Here is a 23578-nt window from a genome sequence, read left to right as displayed (position 1 = left end):
TGAGATTGTACATACTTGACCATGATTGATTGTTTGTTTATTAGGATTTTAACATCATGTTTTACACTTTGGTTACATTCATGACAGGAACGGTAGTTACTCATTACACAAGGTTCATCAGTTCACACAAGGTTATTTCAAACACAGTCATGGACAATTTTTGTATTTCCAATTCACCTCACTTGCATGTCTTTGGACTGTGGGAGGAAACCGGAGTTCCCGGAGGAAACCCACACGGACACGGGGAGAACATGCAAACTCTACATAGAAAGGACCCGGACTGCCCCACCTGGGGATTGAACCCAGGACCACTTGACCATGAATTCTATCTTGCATGTTTTTTCAGGTGACTAAGAACAACTATACTGGCAATGTGTAATCAGTCGCATAAAGATATAAAAGATATAAAAGTCAAGTCAAGTCAAATTTATTTGTACAGCACTTTTTACAATGGCTTGTACCCTGTGTTTTCAGGATAGCTCATTATTGTGAAGAGTTTTCTGATTCGGAATTAACAATGACTTCTAATATAAATGTTACACATCATTACAAACCTTATGATCATTACTTTTACACTGGGGGCGGCACAGTGGCTAAGTGGGTAGCACTGCTGCCTCACAGCAAGAAGGTCCTGGGTTCAATCCCCAGGTAGGGCAGTCTGGGTCCTTTCTGTGTGGAGTTTGCATGTTCTCCTCGTGTCTCCGGGTGCTCCAGTTTCCTCCCACAGTCCAAAGACATGTAAGTGAGGTGATTTGGAGATACTAGATTGTCCATGACTGTGTTCGATATAACCTTGTGAACCGATTAATCTTGTGTAATGAATAACTACCTGTTCTGTCATGAATGTAACAAAAGTGTGAAACATGATGTTAAAATCCTAATAAACAAACAAACTTTTACGCAGTGAGGTCGCACCTGGTAGGTCGGCTCTGGCGTAGTGTCCGTCTCCGGGTTTGTTTCCTGTTATCATGTCACCTAAGGGTTAAAAAAGAGGAGAAAGTTGAACGCAAGTTCAGCGGAACTCAAACTGCAGTTTAGTCATTGAGCTGTAATTTAAAATGCAGTGATTCAAACAGTCAGCATCTCGGCTGCAGCTGCTGTACAACTGTCTGACGTTACTGCTCTCATTAATGCTGCTTTTTTTTTGCTTAATCTACATCTGGCCAACTGTCCTTCCACAGCAGGCGGCCATGAAATAGTAGAACTTGACAACATTTCCCAAGTAATGTGTGTGCGTCTACAAGTGATTACACTGTGTGTGTGTGTGTGTGTGTGTGTGTTATTGTTGGTGTAATATAATACAGCACAAGGAGTTCCTGCCGTCTCCCTCGTCTGTTCAGGTCAAAATGACCCATTTTCAGCTTTACAAAACTCAGAACTTTATGTGCTAGACTTGATTTCTCTAATGAACCTGAAGAGTCGTTTAGGTAATAAGATGTCCATTATGATGATTATGTTCAGGGCATTTCGACCTCCAGAGCAACCGGGTGATATATCAGTGTTAGGTTGTGTGTACACGGGCTCGCGGTCAAAAAAATGCATTGTGTGTTGGTGTGTTGGGGCGGAGTTAAATATCTCCACAACAATGGCAAGATTGTGTCTCAGATTACATAATACTTATAAAATAGCATGTAAAACAGTAATAACACTAATGGTGGTGTGCTGAGTAGAGCTTTGGGCTATAAATTGAGGTTGAGAGTTTAAATCCCAGCTCTGCCATGCAGCCATTGTTTGGTTCTTGAGCAAGGCCCTTAACCCTGTCTGCTCCAGAAGCGCCATGCAATGGCTGACCCTGCGCTCTGACCCCAGCATCCAAACAAGCTGGGATATGCGAAGAAAGAATTTCGTTAAACTGTACACCTGTGTATGCATATATGACAAAGGCATTCTATTCTATGATGTGGATTGGGACACAGCCATAGATGCTTGCAAGCCAATGTTTTTTTAAAGCATGGTCTTGTCGTTAGAGTCGGTAAAAGATACTATCAAACTGTTAAATAAAAATATTGGTTTATAATTTAGTCTGTCGTCTTCTTTTAGTCTCAAAAGTGCTGGATTGGACAGTTTTGAATTAGATTAGCCTCTTATTCATTTTCTTTACTAACCTCAGTAAATTTATCTCAGTGTCTGACTAGATGACACATCTGGTTTTGTTTCATTGGGTCTCATCAAAAGCTAAATTCTTGGAAATATATGATGGTCATTTTTAGGGATGCATCAATACCATTTTTTCCCAACCGAGTACGAGTACAAGTACATGTATTTTAGTACTCGCCGATACCGATACCTATTTAGAATGATGCAATCTGGAGCATTATGGAATAGTGTAGTTTTTAGTGTAAAATAGTGCAGTGGAACAGTTGCTTGGGTTGCCATCACTAATTGTAAAAAAAAAAAAAAAAACACCGCACAGACATAATTGAGAAAGCTTCTGACAAGCTAACGTTAACGTTCATTAATAAACGCACGTAATTAACGTTGTGCACATCATACATGCGATGCGATTCTGCTGATTGAAATATTTACTTTAAAAGGATAATACAGTCCGATCCCATCTGAGCCGATTCTATCAGCACATACGTTCGTGGTTCACCTCGGTAAATCGTAAACGACTCTGAGTCGGCTCCCCCCCTGTGGTAATAACCAGTATAATTAAGCCTGAGCTTTATAATGTAAGCGAGTCACACAAAATGTTCTGTAGTAGTTGGTGTTTATTTACAACCGCATCATTCATTATAACAGTAAACACGGAGAGATGACTGAGAAAAGAAGCTTAAAATGAGTCGACTCCTGAATCACTTGTATCGACACTGTGAACAGAGTATTGAACACAAACACGTCCTATAACAGCGGTCGCTGCTTTTGTAACCGGTTATCTTTTCGCTGTTAGCTCTATTTTGAAGGTTTTTTTTTTTTTCAAACGGAACTAAATAACATTAAACGTGCGTGTGAGCGTGGTCAGTGAGAATAATTCAATCTGTCTCCCGTGGGTGAAAAATTAATTGCTTTAGTTTTAGAAGTAAAAAAATCTCGCAATGTCACGCCCCCCGGTCAGGCACTCGCGCCCCACAGGTTGAAAATCCCTGCGTTAACGCAGCAACGTGCACTAGGCACAAGGTATCGGATGTTTAGTATCGGAGCCTCGTTTGCGAGTGCGAGTACGAGTTAATGAGCGCGGTATCGGGCCAATACCCGATACTAGTATCGGTACTCATGCATCTCTAGTCATTTTGCTGCATGGCCATGTGTCAGTGTGTAGTTAATGTATAATTCTCATTAAAATCTGTGGCGTCAGTTTTTTAAATTTATATACACTGATCAGCCATAACATTAAAACCACCTATACTCACTTTCTATAGTTTCTATACTCACTGTCCATTTTATCAGCTCCACTTACCATATAGAAGCACTTTATAGTTCTAAAATTACTGACTGTAGTCCATCTATTTCTCTACATATTTTTTTAACCCCTTTTAAGCTGTTCTTCAATGGTCAGGACCCCCACAGGACCACCACAGAGCAGGTATTATTTAGGTGGTGGATGATTCTCAGCACTGCAGTGACACTGACATGGTGGTGGTGTGTTAGTGTGTGTTGTTCTGGTATGAATAAATCAGACACAGTAATGTTATGGCTGATTGGTGTAAATGTTTTAGTCATTTCTATTTCCTAATTCAGGCAGCATGGTGGCTCGGTGGGTAGCACTGTCACCTCACAGCAAGAAGGTCATGGGTTTGAGCCCCAGGCAGAACAGTCCTGGGGAGTCCTTTCTGTGTGGACTTTACATGTTCTCTCCGTGTCTGTGTGGGTTTTCTTCCGGGAGCTCCGGTTTTCTCCCACAGTCCACACACAGTGTGTGAATGTCTGTGTGTGTGTGTTTGTGTGTGTGTGAAGTGACGACCTGTCCAGGGTGTGTTTTACATTTCGCCGTGTAAACTGGACCCACCGTGACCCGGTGGTAAAACAGACAATGAATTAATATTTTCACATTCAGGCGGTCTGGTGACGAAATGCTCTATTATGCTAGCCCTATCGGCCATCCAGGCATCTTTACAGACATGATTGGCCTTGTTTGGGGGATGGAAGGTAGGGTTTTGCAATAGCTGATGGATTGGCACCCTGGAACATCTTTTAGCTACAGTAACATTCTTAGCTGTGGATTTCTGGATTATTCTGGAATATCTTGGCTGAATATTCCTCATCAGCCGGTGCTGTATTTTTCTCTCTCTGGTGTCGACTATGACCTGATCATTCCAAAACACAATGTCCTAATTTTAAACTATTTAGTTGATGATTTAGTTAATATTTGTTTCAGGTCAATATTGCTGGATCATCCAACTTCTGTTAAGCTTCACGTAATCAACCATGACCCACCAAACCACAGTGCTTCCTCCACCATACTTTACAGATGGGATTTAAATCTTGGTACTTGCTAGGTTCAAGCGTTCTCATCTAACCAGAGACCAATATCAATTTAATAATAAAAAAAAACCTTTCAAAAAGGTTCACAAACTTTTTCTTTTATTGTACAGTTATTCGATTGTTATGTAATCTAAAGTGATAGTATGGTTCATCTATGCCCAAGTAGACAACAAAAAAATGACCAAAACTATGTAGACAGGCAGTGGTGAGTTTAAAGAATGAGCTCTTAATTAATGATCTAATGTATCTCAAAGGAGTTTAATCGGGGCTCTGTTTAGGCCACTGTAGCTCCTTCATCCCAAATTCCCCAATTCCCCTAACAAATCTTTACACAAGTGGCTTTGGGCACAGGCGCACAGTCATGCCAGTATAGAACATATTTTTTTTTTTTGCTTGTGAAGATAAAGACTGAAAGTATGAACCATTTGAGCATTACAAATATAGAGAAGGAGAAGAGCACATGCCTTGACAATGACCCAGGAACTTGACCTCAATTCGCTCCTGCCTTTGACACGACGCCTCTTTCACTTGGCACGGGTTGTCGTATGAGCGGCCATCTGACGCACACACCGGGTTGAAGCTTATGTGGGAACAGTCAATGTTGCACACACACCTGAGGAAGACAAGGAAAGAAACTCATACACACTTTGTCCACATATATCAACAGTGACAGGATAAAAATGTTTCAGTGTTGGATTATGGAGCATTTCTCTCAATTTTTTCTATGTTATTTATGCATTTTCTCTTTCTTTTTCTCCCAATTTAGCAAAGCCAATTAGTCTTCCACTGCTGGATACTGCAACCACACCCAAGGAGGGTATATTTTGCCTGACACATTTCCTCTGACGCATGCTCAGTCTATTGAACCCTTCCTATTAACCCATACTTTGGCAGATTCACGCATGAGGCCAGTCTCGCACACAGAGAGTCATGCACTGATCTCCACGTTCCTCCACTTCTGTACAGACGCCTCGGGCTACTAACCCATGACCTTACACAGCATTGAAGACCCAACCCACTATTAAGTCCAATCTCCAATCCAGACTAGCAGCCAGTTGTGCCTGCCAGCGGACGCCTAGCTGACCGGTAGCAGAGAGATCTCGGAGAGATCAGAATTTAATTTAATGATGTTAAAGATGCTGGGATACCTCCATGTGTTAAAACCTTTTTAATTTTTAACCAATTAACCAAACAAATTATTATGAAGCCCAACTGACAGGCTAGCCAAAAACAATCAGAATTTACAGATAAGTCTTTAGTTTCATGCTAGATACCACTGATATGGCACAGCTACAGTGTATCACAAAAGTGAGTACACCCCTCACATTTCTGCAGATATTTAAGTATATCTTTTCATGGGACAACACTGACAAAATGACACTTTGACACAATGAAAAGTAGTCTGTGTGCAGCTTATATAACAGTGTAAATTTATTCTTCCCTCAAAAGAACTCAATATACAGCCATTAATGTCTAAACCACCGGCAACAAAAGTGAGTACACCCCTTAGTGAAAGTTCCTGAAGTGTCAATATTTTGTGTGGCCACCATTATTTCCCAGAACTGCCTTAACTCTCCTGGGCATGGAGTTTACCAGAGCTTCACAGGTTGCCACTGGAATGCTTTTCCACTCCTCTATGACGACATCACGGAGCTGGCGGATATTCGAGACTTTGCGCTCCTCCACCTTCCGCTTGAGGATGCCCCAAAGATGTTCTATTGGGTTTAGTCTGGAGACATGCTTGGCCAGTCCATCACCTTTACCCTTAGATTCTTCAATAAAGCAGTGGTCGTCTTAGAGGTGTGTTTGGGGTCATTATCATGCTGGAACACTGCCCTGCGACCCAGTTTCCGGAGGGAGGGGATCATGCTCTGCTTCAGTATTTCACAGTACATATTGGAGTTCATGTGTCCCTCAATGAAATGTAACTCCCCAACACCTGCTGCACTCATGCAGCCCCAGACCATGGCATTCCCACCACCATGCTTGACTGTAGGCATGACACACTTATCTTTGTACTCCTCACCTGATTGCCGCCACACATGCTTGAGACCATCTGAACCAAACAAATTAATCTTGGTCTCATCAGACCATAGGACATGGTTCCAGTAATCCATGTCCTTTGTTGACATGTCTTCAGCAAACTGTTTGCGGGCTTTTTTGTGTAGAGACTTCAGAAGAGGCTTCCTTCTGGGGTGACAGCCATGCAGACCAATTTGATGTAGTGTGCGGCGTATGGTCTGAGCACTGACAGGCTGACCCCCCACCTTTTCAATCTCTGCAGCAATGCTGACAGCACTCCTGCGCCTATCTTTCAAAGACAGCAGTTGGATGTGACGCTGAGCACGTGCACTCAGCTTCTTTGGACGACCAACGCGAGGTCTGTTCTGAGTGGACCCTGCTCTTTTAAAACGCTGGGTGATCTTGGCCACTGTGCTGCAGCTCAGTTTCAGGGTGTTGGCAATCTTCTTGTAGCCTTGGCCATCTTCATGTAGCGCAACAATTCGTCTTTTAAGATCCTCAGAGAGTTCTTTGCCATGAGGTGCCATGTTGGAACTTTCAGTGACCAGTATGAGAGAGTGTGAGAGCTGTACTACTAAATTGAACACACCTGCTCCCTATGCACACCTGAGACCTAGTAACACTAACAAATCACATGACATTTTGGAGGAAAAATGACAAGCAGTGCTCAATTTGGACATTTAGGGGTGTAGTCTCTTAGGGGTGTACTCACTTTTGTTGCCGGTGGTTTAGACATTAATGGCTGTATATTGAGTTCTTTTGAGGGAAGAATAAATTTACACTGTTATATAAGCTGCACACAGACTACTTTTCATTGTGTCAAAGTGTCATTTTGTCAGTGTTGTCCCATGAAAAGATATACTTAAATATCTGCAGAAATGTGAGGGGTGTACTCACTTTTGTGATACACTGTATATACCAACCCAGCCTAGGCTATAGTTATTTGTTTTCTAATGATTTTATTAATGTATGCCCATCGTGAAACTGATGCCTGTAATACATTTTAAAAACAGGGACTGGGTAATGTAAGGCTAAGAAATGTTTAAAAACACTTTAATGTGTGATACAATCATGATTAGGTATTAAAAGATTATCAAGAATAGATTGAGGCTCATTGCTTTGAATAAAAATGTATCAGTTTATAATCTAAAAGTCTGAAAACAGCATTTTTTAATAAGTAATTGCAGAACTTTCAGATTTTTGCATCTCTACAATGAATAATATTATTTAAAGATTTAGGGTCTTCAGTTGATCTTTAGTGCACAAAGAGCAGGGCCAGCTACCCCCACCAAATGATGGTCACTTGAGGATACTATGACAAACCAACATTAAAAGACACTCTTCATTAACGATGCACCACAAGACAGTTGATAACCGATACAAAAATTCCACGATTCGAATCGATTTGACATGTAAAATAAATCCATATTCACTTTAAACAGCAGAGGGCACTGGTGCTATACACCTCGCCTGGTTGACGTCACTGGCGCTATACGCCTGGTTGCCAGATTCGGGGTTTTTCAATTTCAAGCCAAATTGGGCTTAATTTAAAACTGTTTTGCATAGTTTGTACCTACCTCAGAAATAAAAGGGCATTCATTATTTAGATAAATAAAAGATAAGTACAAATACAGTTTTTATTTTCTTTTTTTTTTTAAAGAGAAATAATAAAAGGAAACTTTGTCATAATTTGTCAATTTCAGTTTAAAAAAATCGGGAAAAAATCGTATTGTAAACCCAGTATTGTGAATCGCATTGCATCGTGGGTAGAGTGTATCGTTACATTTCTACTCTTCATTGATGCATCCACAAATGCAAGTCTGTACTGTGCTCAGAGGAAAAGTAATAGCAAAAAATCTCATTATTGGCTTTTTTCATGCATAGGAGACTATACACCATCTGGCCTTTTCTGAAGTGGTCTCTAATTAAAGGCAAAAAGAATATAAAATTTCTTAATAAGGTTTTGGGCCACCACAACCTGCCGACAAATCCACAAGTCATTATAACTCTCCTTAAGGAGCTGAACATTCTTCCAAAACAATCTTTCTTTATTTGTTGTTTTAATGATCGTGATGTTGAGTTGGGTTCAGATCTGTTAATTTCAATAGGAACAGCACATGACTGGCAAATCATCACATTTATACACTGATCAGCCATAACATTAAAACCACCTTCTTGTTTCTACACTCACTGTCCAGTTGATCGGCTCCATGTACCATATAGAAGCACTTTGTAGTTCTACAATTACTGACTGTAGTCCATCTATTTCTCTAAATACTTTTTAGCCTGTTTTCACCCTGTTCTTCAATGGTCAGGACCCCTACAGGACCACTACAGAGCAGGTATTGTTTGGGTGGTGGATCATTCTTAGCACTGCAGTGACACTGACATGGTGGTGGTGTGTTAGTGTGTGTTGTGCTGGAATGAGTGGATCAGGCACAGCAGCGCTGATAGAGTTTTTTTTTAATACAGTGTCCACTCACTGTCCACTCTATTATAGACATTCCTACCTAGTTGGTCCACCTTGTAGATGTAAAGTCAGAGACGATCGCTCATCTATTGCTGCTGTTTGAGTTGGTCATCTTCTAGACCTTCATCAGTGGTCACAGGACGCTGACCACGGGGCGCTGTTGGCTGGATATTTTTGGTTGGTGGACTATTCTCAGTCCAGCAGTGACAGTGAGGTGTTTAAAAAAATCCATCAGCATTGCTGTGTCTGATCCACTCATACCAGCACAACACACACTTACACACCACCACCATGTCAGTGTCACTGCAGTGCTGAGAATGATCCACCACCTAAATAATACCTGCTCTGTGGTGGTCCTGTGGGGGTCCTGACCATTGAAGAACAGCATGAAAGGGGGCTAACAAAGCATGCAGAGAAACAGATGGACTACAGTCAGTAATTGTAGAACTACAAAGTGCTTCTATATGGTAAGTGGAGCTGATAAAATGGACAGTGAGTGTAGAAACAAGGAGGTGGTTTTAATGTTATGGCTGATCGGTGTAATCATCAAACCATTCAGTGACCCTTTGTGCCCTGTGCACGCGGCAGAAGAGAAATGTTTCGATCTTATTGATCAATCTGAATAACTTTGGTTCAAATACTCAACAACATAGACATGGTCTGTCTGAACCCTGGCAAGATTGTGCAACATTTATGTCCAAAAACACCCAAAGGAGACAAGCAGACTCGAACCGTTCCTTCAAAATACAACCCTCCAGCAAAATAGAGCCACCTGAGCCTTTTACCACACATGTACTCAGCCATCTAGAGAAGAATATGGTGAAAAATGAGTCTGTGCGTATCGCTTTCCAGCATTCCTGTGGATCAGTGGCTGTGGATGCTGCACCACTGAACTCTCAGAAGCACATTTGTCTTTGTAATGGTTCTACTTTATTATCTCTTTCCATGTAGCTGTCGACAGATTGTTCTAGCATCTCAGTGTGATCACATCCGCATTCTAAGTCAACTCAGGAACAGTAGTGCATTAGTTCATTCACTCATTTAATTCACTCATTTAATAACTAAATTTTTGCACAATGTTGCTATTTGCTAAGTGAATTTCATTGCTGTGCACTGAAGCACCAGTCATTTGTCCATCCATCAATCCATTCAGTCATTTGTCCATTATCCATCCATCAATCCATCCATTCAACCCCACCCATCGGTCAATTCATCAAACCATCCCTTTGTCCATCTCTCCAGCCACAGACATAACTGGCCGTGTCTGAGGGAGGAAAGGTCGGTTTCTCCCTATTGCCAAAGCAAAGCAACTCCACCTGTCTGGTTGAGGTGCTGGTGCAAGCAGCACAGGAGGTGTAGAGGAGAGCGAGAATTGAATAACTTGGAAGGAAATATAGTCATATCCAATTACCTGACTGCATTATGCTTCCTCTCTACTGATGCTGATCTCCACTTTTGATTGAGGAGAGCGAGACTGACACACGCCCCCTTCTAAAACGCGTGCAGTAGCCGACTGCATCTTTTCACTTGTGTGAGGCGCGTTTATATGTGGATCAGCTTTGTGTACGGAGAGCCACACCCTGATCTGATCAACGCATTATTCCTCAACCCTGTGCAGGCGCCATCAACCAGCCAGCAGATGTCACAATTGCATCAGTTATGAGGTCCCTATCTGGCCTCCCACCCTGTAGGAACAACAAGCCAATCATTGTTCATGTAGCCGCCCAAACTAGCCGGATGATAAAGCTGAGTATCGAACCATCGAGTTCAAAATGTCAGCTCTGGTGTGCTAGCGTGTTTTACTTCTGTGCAACCTGAGTGGCCTCAGCCACATTTTGAGAAAGCTTCTTACAAGACTTTAAAGTATGTCTGTGGGAATTTGTGCCTATTTAGTCAAAAGTGGATTTGAATGGCTGGGCACTGATGTCAAAAAAGCCTCAATTGATGTTCCTATTCATTTTAAAGTTGTTGAGTGGGGTCAGGGCTCTGTGCAGGCCACTGGAGTTTCTTTAAACCAAACATTTCTTGTGAAACAGGTAAGGACCTTCCCCAAAAGATGGAAAGCCAAAAAATAACTGATTTATTACACCTGTTAGCAACTGTTTGGCTGAAACACAAATACTTTTGTGCATGTAGTGTAGTTATTTATTGAATATCAATGCAAGGCCACGTCTCAAACCAAAAGGTATGAAGGTATTACACCAGCTATGACCTGCTATTGCACTTTCTAGTGTTGGAGTATTAATCTATATGAGATTGTATTCTGGAGGATGCCAAAGTACTTCAAAGCTACTAAGTATTATGAGTGTCACCCAGTGCAGAACTATTCCAGACTAAATCACTCCTATGGGACGCATCCAAATGTTTACAGTTTGGAGTAAAACTTTTACCACAGAACACATTAGCAAAACAACCTGTCTGTGGTTTCCCTTTTTCATCCATCCCGCCCACACCAGTGTCTATTATCTACATTCATCTGTGATCCGAGCCACTCGTTCTGATGTCTGAATAGAAGTCAGCGGCGTTCGTGTCGACGCGAGTAAACACTAAAACCACTGAAAGCTTCGGCATCCATTTATAAAAGTGTTTAGGCCAGCATTTTCCTCAAACCCTCTGAAAGAACACGACAGTAAAACACAAAGCTTTTTTATCCGCCCCGAATGCCCGCATTAGCAAGATGTGAAACGGATTCCGCTACGTCGGGTGTGAAATAATGGCTTCCACGCGCTACACATTGCTCTAATGTCCATTAGTGGGCCATTCTGGGATTCAGCCAAAGATGATGTGTCATCTTAAACAGAACAACATGAAACGTTTCCAGCCCACGACGGTTATCTGTTCACATAACGGTTCAGAACGGAAAATGTTTGTTTACATAGGTCATTAGAATGGATAGATGCCGACGTGAATGTAGCAGGATAGTACGGGGTGTGATGTGTGTAATGTGCTGTGGGGGTCATTAGTTCACCACAGAAGGATTAAGTCCTACTCAAGCGCCTGTTCTGATTTGTCCATGACTTCATTAGTGTGGATGTAACCAAAAACAAATTTCATCCCAATCTAGTCGACTGTAACTTCCACCGCCACTGCAGACCCCTATACTGACTGAGGAGACTACACGTGTTAAAGGGGACAGGTGCTTATCTGTGGCTTTCCTTTACCAGCGTGGGGGTGGTGCAAGCAGCAGAGGAAGTGTAGAGGGAACTAGAAATGAGTAACTTGGGATGAAAAGGGGGAAAATGAAACATGTATTTAGCAAAAAATCATTATGTTGTAGTATAGATACACTATGGCCAAAAGTATTAGGACACCTGACCATGAGCTTGTTGGACATCCGATTTTAAACACAAATGGTATTGAAATAGAGTGACCTCGGTGTGATTTTTTCAGCTATAACATCCTATAACAGCCACCCATCTGAGAAAGCTTCTATTTGCAATTTCCATTTCCTCTTTTCCTCCCAATCTAGTTGACTGTAACCTCCACCACCAATCCAGATCCCAATCCTGAGCGAGAAGAGTTGCAGACTATCACTCGGCCCCTCCGGCATGCACGCTAGGTCTTTTAAAATTGTGACAGTATACAATTCAGGTTTAAGGTCCTTGCTCAAGGGCCCAACAGTGGCAATCTGGCAGTGGTGGGGTTTGAACCAGCAACCTTCTGCTTGCTAGTCCAGTACCTTAACCGCTATGCTGCTGCTGCACTGTAAGGCATTTAGCAGACACTTTTATCCAAAGCAACCTACAATTATGAAGGTATCATTATTCGAGCAGTTGTGGGTTAAGGGCCTTGCATAGGGGCCCAACAGTGGCAACTTGGCGGTGTTGGGACTTCAACCAACAACCTTCTGATTACTAGTTCAGTACCTTAACCACAGCGGTACTGCACCTTTTCACCTGTTAGTCTCACGGAGAGCCGTACAGCATACAACTACCCACATTCAACCTTTCCCTCCATCAGACACAGCCATTACTCATGTCATGCTTTTTTGGATGCCCGGGCAGGTCCTTTTGAGTGTGTCCTTTTAAATGTGTGAACATTGGCTGAAAAAAAAAGAATTTATTTAGTTATTAACTTACTGTCTGTTTTACCACCGATTTATACTGGTCAAGGTCAAGGTGGGTGCAATTCAATGGGTAAAAGGTAGGAAACAGCCCGGACAGGTCACAACTTCATCACAGGGCACACACATACAAATTGTATCTCTAATTAATCTGACTGCATGTCTTCGGATTTGTGGAACTGTAGTACCCAGACATTTGGAGAACATGCAAACTCTACACAGAAAGGACCCAGATCGCTCCAAATAGAAACTGAACCCAGGACCTTTTTGCCATATAACCCAGGACCACCAAGCCACACCCGAGATTGGGGATTATGTGTGAATTCTACCATGGTAACAAAAAATATGTGTTTGTACATAAAATAAATGCTATGCTGCAACCCCTGTTTACTGTTACTCTGTTTGTGGGGCGGCGCGGAGGCTAAGTAGGTAGCACTGTCGCCTCACAGCAAGAAGGTCCTGGGTTCAATCCCCAGTGTGTAGTGTGGAGTTTGCATGTTCTTCCCGTGTTTGCGTGGGTTTTCCCTTGTGTAATGAGTAACTACCGTTCCTGTCATGAATGTAACCAAAGTGTAAAACATGATGTTAAAATCCTAATAAACAAACTCTGTTTGCGTTTTACCAAATGTCCCAATTTTTTTGTAATTAGGCTTGTAATTGTAATCTGTCTGTTCTTAGCCTCTTAAGCTACATAGTCCTCAGTTCAGCTGTATGCAGCTTTGCAGGTAGACTAAGAAAACCTGCAGGTTCAGCACAATCTCTTCAACAAATGAGTCGGTGAAAGTCGTTGTTCCTGATCACTACCCTGCTGAATAGCTCCAAACTTTCTGATACTGTAATTATTACTCTGTCACTTTTAATGTTTTCTCTCTTTTTTAATTCCCCTCTCCTAGGCTTTACAAAGCTGTTATGTGAAACAAAGCCGTGGACTGTCTTTTACTCGTCTGGGGTGGCAGAAATAGCATAACACACAGTGCCTACAACCACAAATACACTTAAGGAAGTGGAAGAAGAAAAGGATTTCATTGTTTCTCTTGTGCCTGTCAGAAAGTGACTCTGGGCAGATTTGGGCATCAGCTGGTCTATCAGCAGTCTGAATCAATAGCCATGAGCAGCAGGCAGAGCTACAAATGCTCAAAATATCAGCCACAGTCCCACAGCTAATAACACGGCTATTTTACTGTTTGGGACTTGGACACTGTAAATAGATTTGTACTGGCAGACTTAATCGTTTCTGCCCTGTTTCTATTATTAGAAAGAAATGAGTGCTGAGTAAAAATAGCACTAAAGGAAGCCAGATTATTTATTTAGTGTTTTAACAGTAGCTTTATTAGCTTGTTCCTTACCAAGAAATTAATGAGAATGGAGCCTGATGTTTACAACAGATGTGCTAAAAAAACTAATTATTGGGCTAAAATTGGTCTGGCTTAGTCAAAATTGTTAAATCATTTATGGCGTGCTTCAGTTATTTCAGAGACTCACAATCAGCTCGATATATATATATATATATATATACAGCCATAACATTAAAACCACCTCGTTTTTTACACTCACTGTCCATTTTAGCAGCTCTACTTACCATATAGAAGCTGGTATGAGTGGATCAGACACAGCAGCGCTGATGAAACACCTCACTGACACTGCTGGACTGAGAATAGTCCACCAACCAAAAATATCCAGCCAACAGTGCCCCAGGGGCAGCGTACTGTGACCACTGATAAAGGTCTAGAAGATGACCAACTCAAACAGCAGCAACAGATGAGCGATCGTCTCTGACTTTACATCTACAAGGTGGACCAACTAGGTAGGAGTGTCTAATAGAGTGGACAGTGAGTGGACATGGTATTTAAAAACTCCAGCAGTGCTGCTGTGTCTTATCCACTCATACCAGCACAACACACACTAACACACCACCACCATGTCAGTGTCACTGCAGTACTGAGAATCATCCACCACCTAAATAATACCTGCTCTGTAGTGGTCCTGTGGGGGTCCTGACCATTGAAGAACAGAATGAAAGGGGGCTAACAAAGCATGCAGAGAAACAGATAGACTACAGTCAGTAATTGTAGAACTACAAATTGCTTCTATATGGTAAGTGGAGCTGATAAAATAGACAGTGAGTGTAGAAACAAGGAGGTGGTTTTAATGCTATAGCTGATCAGTGTGTATATATACAGTATATTTATACATGAGGATAACATGCAAACTCCATACTGAAAGGACCCGGACTGCTCCACCTGGAAACCAAACCCAGGACCTTCTTGCTGTGAGGAGACAGTGCTACCCACCAGCCACCGTGCCACCCAGTACTATAGTAGTAATGTGTTTTCCACCCATTATGTTTTTTTTCAGTTTGGATATACCCAATCCGCACATGCAGTCTGGCAACAGCTCCTCAGACATACATAAATCCACCTGGTGCGTCTTTCCAGCTTCCAGCGATGGATTTAAACAGAAAACTAATTTATATATATACAAAATTCATAAATAAAGAATCACGCTATACCTTTGTTATTCCTTCACCACCACCCTCCTCCACCAGCAAAGAAGTGACCCCTATCCCACTTTTCCTCATTCGGAGAGGCTGGTGGTGTCACCGAAACCTGAACCTCTCACTAGTGGGCTACTGTGTTACACTGCTGAGCCACCCAGGCGACCCACAGCAGCAATGCTTTCAGTTTCTTTGTCCTGTATTCGTATTGAAATGATACAAAAAAAATCAAAGTAAACTACACACTCTCACAAACACACACACACACACATACACACACACACTTACAGACTTTTACTCTCCTCAGTGACCGTCTGTGTTGGTCAGAAAGGATAATGTGTCTAGAGTATTAATATTTAATGGTGTCTCTCACACTCTCCAAACAGTGGTACTACTGCAACTGCACTGCGCCAACAACTACAGTATACACTCACTCAGCATATCTCTAACACACACACAATCAGTACACTATAGCCCTATTCAAAGCAAACCCGAGCAATGATGACTGTACCAGCTGTCTGATGTGTAAGTATGTTTTTGTGTGCATGATTTGTCCATCATACTGTCTAATGCTAATACTTGAGATTCAACATTTGCAAGGTTATTTCTCATTTGTGTTCCCTGCTTGGTCATGAAAACCACATCAGTGAAGCTCTTGATGAACATTATATCTCTCTGTTTTCATAGTCCCAGTTTAGCCACACTTAATTTCCCTGTTCACTCTGGCGACACCCTGACCGAGGAGAGCAGAAGTCTAGCTGTCTAGCCATCTGTTGCTTCTCTAGACCAGACAGTAGATGGAAAGAACCTTCCTCATTTTGCCTGTGTTTCACTTAAGCATAACATTATCACTTTTATTCCATTCTTTTTGTGATTGATGGCGTAACATAACAGTGCATTTGCAGATCTGTCAGTAAAGAAATATAGACAGATGCTGAAAACACAACATTACACAAAGTGTCTGTCTGAAAACCTAGTGAGCTCTCTACATAGATGTCATCCTACACGCTCTCAAGAAGAAGGCTGTCTAAATTCTTAGATACATTAAAATGCTGCCTTAATTCTTAATGATAATCTGACTGGTGTAAATGGCTTGAGGCTAACTGTGTTTGTCTGTCTATCTGTCTGTCTGTCTGTCTATCTGTCTTTTTATCTATCTGTCTCTGTCTATCTGTCTGTCTATCTGTCTGTCTATCGATCTGTCTGTCTGTCTACTGTCTGTCTATCTATGTCTTTTTATCTATGCCTATCTATCTGTCTGTCTGTCTGTCTGTCTGTCTGTCTGTCAATCTATCTGTCGTCTGTCTGTCTGTCTATCTATCTGTCGTCTGTTTGTCTATCTATCTATCTGTCCGTCCGTCCGTCCGTCTATCTATCTATCTATCTATCTATCTATCTATGTATATCTATCTATCTGTCAGTCTATCTGTTTATCTATCTATCTATCTGTTTATTTATCTGTCTGTCTGTCTGTCGTCTGTCTGTCTGTCTGTCTGTCTGTCTGTCTGTCTGTCTGTCTGTCTATCTATCTATCTATCTATCTATCTATCTATCTATCTATCTATCTATCTATCTATCTATCTGTCAGTCTATCTGTTTATCTATCTATCTATCTGTTTATTTATCTGTCTGTCTGTCTGTCTGTCTGTCTGTCTGTCTGTCTGTCTATCTATCTATCTATCTATCTATCTATCTATCTATCTATCTATCTATCTATCTGTCAGTCTATCTGTTTATCTATCTATCTATCTGTTTATTTATCTGTCTGTCTGTCTGTCTGTCTGTCTGTCTGTCTGTCTGTCTGTCTATCTATCTATCTATCTATCTATCTATCTATCTATCTATCTATCTATCTATCTGTTGTCTGTCTGTCTGTCTCTATCTATCTGTCTATCTATCTGTCTGTCTGTCTGTCACTTTGTCTGTCTGTCTATCTACATGTCTGTGTCTATATATCTATCGAATCTGTCTGTCTATCTATCTATCTGTCTGTCTGTCTGTCTGTCTGTCTGTCTATCCATCCATCCATCTAAAATGTACAGCTTATGAATTTTAACCACAAATAAATTACATTTCATCTTATGCATCTCGAAACAAACAGTACAGTTAGTTTTTTTCAGATAGTCGCCATCCGGAGATGGCAAGAATTCAGACAAATTCAATCAACCCAAGTAATATTTGCCAGGGCACACAATTCAGTCCAATTACTGAAGTATTTCGGCACATAATTATCAGGCTGGCAAGGCTTTCTTTAAAAAGCAATTGTAGGCATCGAGCTACGCCATGCATGAACACATTTGCCAAGTAAAATTGCAATTAAATACAAGGCATGAAAGCAGAGAAACAGCTTTTACACATAGCTGAGGACCACAAACTGTTCCAACACAGAGCATAAATTATACAAGTCCACATGATCAAAGCTTTTTTGAGACATGAAGTAGATTTACAAGCCTAACCTGCACAGTATAACTTATTTAGAAACATTTTGGAGCTTGATTGTAATGTTTTAATTGTTGTAGAGATTTAGATGCTGGATCAGACTAGTTTAAAGTCAGACAGTGATAATGTCTTGTCAAAATAAGCTGGAGAGTACTATTTTCCTGAATGAGTGAAACGTTAGCCTGTTTTGCAACATTCCAAATAAGCAGGTGGACTGGTAAAATGAGGGTATCAAAATTGGTTATAAAAGGAGGATCCACCAAAAATGATCAGTTCAAAAATTCTTACCATATACCAGACATAATATTGTAAAAAGAATTAAGGAATCTGGAGAAATGTCAGTCCATATAGGGCAGGGCTGGAAACCACTGCTGTATGTGTTCTCCATGCCAAAGATAAAAAAGACCATCCAGACTGTCATGGTAAGGGGGTGCAGCAGTTGCCACAGCATGGGTGACTTGCATATGTGTAAAGCTATCATCGATGTGAAGGTTTTATTGAGATTTTAATGACACACATAAGGGTGACGTCAGCAAGAGTATGTTTGCTTGATTTGCCTGCCTGCAGTCCAGATCTATTTGTTTAATAAAGAGGAGAATCAGACAACGGTGACCAAAGACTGTTGAGCAGCCGAAGTCTCATATCAAGCACGAATGGGCAAAAATTTATGTCCTTAGTTCTGTATCAAGCACTAAGAGTCACACACTGATCTCCATTATTCCCTGTCTCTGTGCAGAGCCATCGATCAGCCAGCAGAGGTTGTAATTACAACAACCCTAGTATAAATTACACCAGCAAACGTTTGTGGACACTCCACCCAAATATTCCTATTACTATAGTTCATGTGTGTCAGGCACAGCCATTGCTAACAGGTACACAAAGTCAATTATAAAAAAAATATACTTTAAATTTTGTGGTAACAGTATGGAGAGGGCTTTTTCTGTACCAATTGAAAAAGCGAGGTCTACAAAGACCATCAAGACTTTATCTTAACGTGACTCTATGACAGAAACATCCAGAGTTTGTAGGAAAGTGTAATGGGCCCAGACGCCACGCACCTTAAAGATGTGGCTAGAAAGCCACTTACAAAAAGAGGATATTTATTTACCAAATAAATAAGGTGGCTGAAATAACAGCAACAAATGAAGGACACAAAGACATTGGCAGCCCCCAACGAAGAAAGTGGATAGAACAGGGACAGTGCAGAACTGAACTTTAGTTTATTTTTAAGAAAGTCCAGTGATCTGTACTGAGCTCTGCACTGTTAAATGGTTAGAATGTCGGTCACGTGTTCGACCTCGTGTTCGAACAAATATTTTTGTAGACTGAATGGAGACAAATTCCCACAAACGCACTCTAAATTATTGTAGAAAGCCTTTCCAGGTGAGTGGAGGCTGCAACTGAACATTATATTAGTGACTGTTGTACTAGTCCCATTTTCTACAGACAATTTCCTATTTAGTGTGTGTGTGTGTGTGTTTATCTGGTTGAGTGACTGATATGTGTTATTGATTTGTGAGATCCATACGATTTTCCTGTTATCTAAAGTTTGCTGGCAGGCTTCCTGTCTGTTCACCTGTCCTTTTACAGCCAGTATAGATTCACTCACACACACACACACACACACACACACACACACACACACACACACACACACACACACACACACACACACACACACACACTATCTGGCTAGGGTCATCTTCGAAAGTCTGGCTTGTTGTACAAAGAGCTTATTGGAAAGCTGGAGCAGCGTAAAAACAGACACATACAACATTATTAGTGTGGCTTAGAGCATTGATTTCATTTCTAATCCCTTGTACCGTTGTTTCTCCCACAATTCTCTCATAAGATGGGGAGAAAGAGACGGAAGTAATAAAATAGAAGATAAGAGTGAGCTAAAGACAATGCTTTAACCGTTTTTTTCTCTCACGTAAATGATTGTCACAACCTTGTGGTTTTATGAATGAATGTATTTAAAAAAAAATTTAATCGTTTATTCATGGTCTGTTTTACCACTGCTTCATTCTGGTCAGGGTAATGGTGGGTCTAATTCATTGGGTGAAAGGCAGGAAACACCCCAGACAGGTCGCCAGTCCACACAGTGCAAACATACACCCATTCACACACACAAGGCAAATTCAACAATTTAATACAAATTCTTATAAAGAAAAATATTTATAGTCCATCCTATATGTGTGTGTTTATACATTTTCATGTCATTTGACATAATACACACTGATAAATGTACTAAATTTAAAACATGAAGTCTGTAAGTGCAGTTTCCATTCACTGTCATGTTTTACCACTGCTTTATCCTGGTCAGGGTCATGGGGGGCTCCGGCTTCCCTGGAATCACTTGGCGAAATGCAGTAACACATCCATACATACATACATACATAACCAATCATGCCTGTATGTAGATGCCAGACTGACTGATAGCAGATTCGAACCCTAGATCCCAGCAGTAGCAGGCTAGTGTAATTTAACGGTCAGGGTCATGGGGGGTCCGGCTTCCCTGGAATCACTTGGCGCAATGTAGTAACACATCCATACATACATAAATAACCAATCATGCCTGTATGTAGATGCCAGACTGACTGATAGCAGATTCGAACCCTGGATCCCAGCAGTAGCAGGCTAGTGTAATTTAACGGTCAGGGTCATGGGGGGTCCGGCTTTCCTGGAATCACTTGACGCAATGCAGTAACACATCAATACATACATAACCAATCATGCCTGTATGTAGATGCCAGACTGACTGATAGCAGATTCGAACCCTGGATCCCAGCAGTAGCAGGCTAGTGTAATTTATCGCTATGTGGCCCAAGCACCTGCAGTTGACGAATAAAGGTACGGAGCAAATTAGTGAATGTAGAAAGTAGAAAAGTAGAAAGATGCAAATTGTAGATGACAAAAAGAGAAGAAATAGGAAGGAACGGCTGGGGTGGGTGGAAGCGAGTGAGTCATCTGCAGTCGAGTGGATCCGAGTAAGAGCCTGGCTTGAGTCTGTCCCTCAGGGTCTGGCATTAACGGCTTGAATCGTGCAGATATGGCTGAGCGGGTAGGAAAGGAAGAACTGTCTCTTTCCGGCGAGGTATAATATCTCGGCTCTTACGCCACTGCTCGGTCATTTCATCCTTAAGGTGTTTAAATCTTAGCTAAGACCGATGAGTAATCCTCCTCCGAGGACTTTCAGCCGGGAGGCTGAGGGCTGGAGGCAAGTTTGAGACGAGCCCGTTTCCATTAAGAATAACTGCTGCTCTCTCGTGCTGCGGCTTTAGAAAGCAGATCCGCGGGGCCGACGGGCCTATCGTAAAACACTCACAAGTTCCCTAATGGCCTCGTAAAGGGGTGGGCTGAGTCCAAAACCATGTTGTTGCCAAACGCTTCTGTTTTCAGCTTCAGTAATGGTTGGCCTGGCACTGATAATGCTGTGCACATCAGCTGGAATTCTTCACTGTATCATTAACCTAAAATTAGTTCTATTTTTAACTGATTTTATCTACGTTTGCATTCGCAGGACCTGCCTTCTGCTGGTACATTGCGTGTGTGTGTCTTCAATAATTGCTTGCTTGCGTAAAGCAGTGCATGCACAATACACACACAGCTTCTTATTTACCACTACCACTATAGCTGATTTACAGTGGTATATATAGCAAAAAATATCATTTCACAATAAACTATATGGCCGAAAGTATGTGGACACATCTCCTTATTACTGAGTACAAGTCTTAAACACTGCAATTCCTAACAAGTGTGTTAAATGAATCACATAAAACACATTTAATGCCTCCAGCTTTGTAGGAGCGGTTGGCTTCTATCTTGTTGGTGTAACAGCACCATAAAAATGTACCCAAAAAACTGAAGTAAGATGCAGTTTCTGCCTAGCAACAGCACCCAATAGATCAAAAGGAACTTTTGACTGCCCTAAAAATTATTGTAGATGCTGCTGATTGGCTGAAGTGAGATAAAAATCCTAATGCAAAGACCTCATTTGTGCTATTATTATTATTATAATAATATTACTACTACTATTACTACTACTAATAATAATGTTAACTTTAATTCTTTAAGTTAACTTTAATATGCTGCTAACTGCCTGATGTAAGATGAAAATTCTAATGCAAAGACCTAATTTGTGCTGTATTATTATTATTACTATTATTTTTTTTACTACTACTATTAATACTAATAGTAATATTAGTTCTGCTACTACTACTAATTATAATAATGTTAACAACTTCAATTATTTTATATGCTGCTGATTGGCTAATGTGAGATAAAAATTCTAATTCAGAAAAACCTAATTAGTGCTGTTATTACTATTATTATTATTATTATTATTATTAATAATATTATTATTATTGTTATTATTACAATTATTGTTATTATTATTATTATTATTATTATTATTATTATTAGTAGTAGTAGTAGTAGAAGTATTAATAGAATTATTACTGTCAATACTACTACTGCTATCAATAATAATAATGTTAACAACCATAATTATTGTATATGCTGCTGATTGGCTGATGTGAGATGAAAATCCTAATGCAGAAAGTAATGCTATTATTATGATTATTATTATTACTATTATTATTATTGTTATTACTATTATTATTGTTATTACTATTATTAATATTATTATTGTTATTACTATTATTAATATTATTATTGTTATAACTATTAATATTATTATTATTATTACTGTTATTATTACTATTATTATGATTTTTTTTTACTACTACTACTACTACTAATAATAATAATAATGTTAAAAACTTTAAAAATATATAAAAACTTCTTTTATATGCTGCTGATTGGCTGATATGAGATGAAAATCCTAATTCAGTAAAACATTTGTTCTATTATTAATATTATTAGTAGTAGTATTAATATTAATATAAATGTCAATATTACTACAGAAAGACTTCATTTGTGCTATTATTATTATTATTATTATTATTGTCAATTACTACTAATAATAATGATGTTAACAACTATAATAATAAAATCATAATATCAACTACATGTAATTGTAAAAAAAATGTAATTTTTGATGTAAAAGTAATATTTATTCCTTAACACAGTATAGAAGCAGATGTTTGTATACCTGTAATGTCAATATATACAGGTGAACTGTATTTAAAAAATTGCCCTTAGTATCCCAAGGGTCCACATCCCCTTTGTGATTTAAAAGGCTGGATGTTTGAATAGTAATCAGCTAATTCTAATACCTATGAAAATAATCTATCATAAAAAAATGCTTCCAACAAGCCTTGTTAGTAAAGCAGAATGCGTTCTGACCTCTGCAGCGCTTGACCATTCTGATTTCCTGCTGTTGTGAGACAAGGGTTTCCCACCAAACCTCCTGAATAACAATAAGCTTCTGATGATGTAGTGAAAAGCTTGCAACATTAACAGAGATGAAACTGTCATCATCACCCTCTTCCCTTTCATGGGTTTTCTTCCCTAATTATTCATCCAAGGTCATGCCTTCAAGTACCACCCGGAGAGCAAAACACAATCTGAAAAGCGCCTACAGCTGAGAAATGTCATGCTACTTAAAGAAAACAAAATCCTGATGAATAAATAGTAAAATAAATAGAGAAACATCAGTTCTAAAGCTTTTATATGTTCAGACGAGACGACCTTCTGAATGCTT

The 23578-nt window shown here is 40.3% G+C and overlaps 1 protein-coding gene across 1 annotated transcript in view; it reads right to left on the bottom strand.

Annotated features, from left to right (window-relative positions):
- The window catches only part of tmeff2a (transmembrane protein with EGF-like and two follistatin-like domains 2a), a 181342-nt gene that overhangs the window by 8324 nt on the left and 149440 nt on the right, over window positions 1–23578 (bottom strand). Inside the window, exons 6-7 of the mRNA XM_063006317.1 lie at window positions 4887–5035; window positions 916–975 (exon numbers count right to left, since the gene is read on the bottom strand). Coding sequence (XP_062862387.1) covers window positions 916–975; window positions 4887–5035 — 209 coding nt within the window. The remainder of the gene's footprint in view (window positions 1–915; window positions 976–4886; window positions 5036–23578) is intronic.

Source organism: Trichomycterus rosablanca, chromosome 12 (genome assembly GCF_030014385.1).
Source record: "Trichomycterus rosablanca isolate fTriRos1 chromosome 12, fTriRos1.hap1, whole genome shotgun sequence".
In the NCBI taxonomy this organism is placed as follows: domain Eukaryota; kingdom Metazoa; phylum Chordata; class Actinopteri; order Siluriformes; family Trichomycteridae; genus Trichomycterus; species Trichomycterus rosablanca.
Note: the sequence above shows the minus strand (reverse complement) of the source record. Positions and strands in the feature narration are given on the sequence as shown.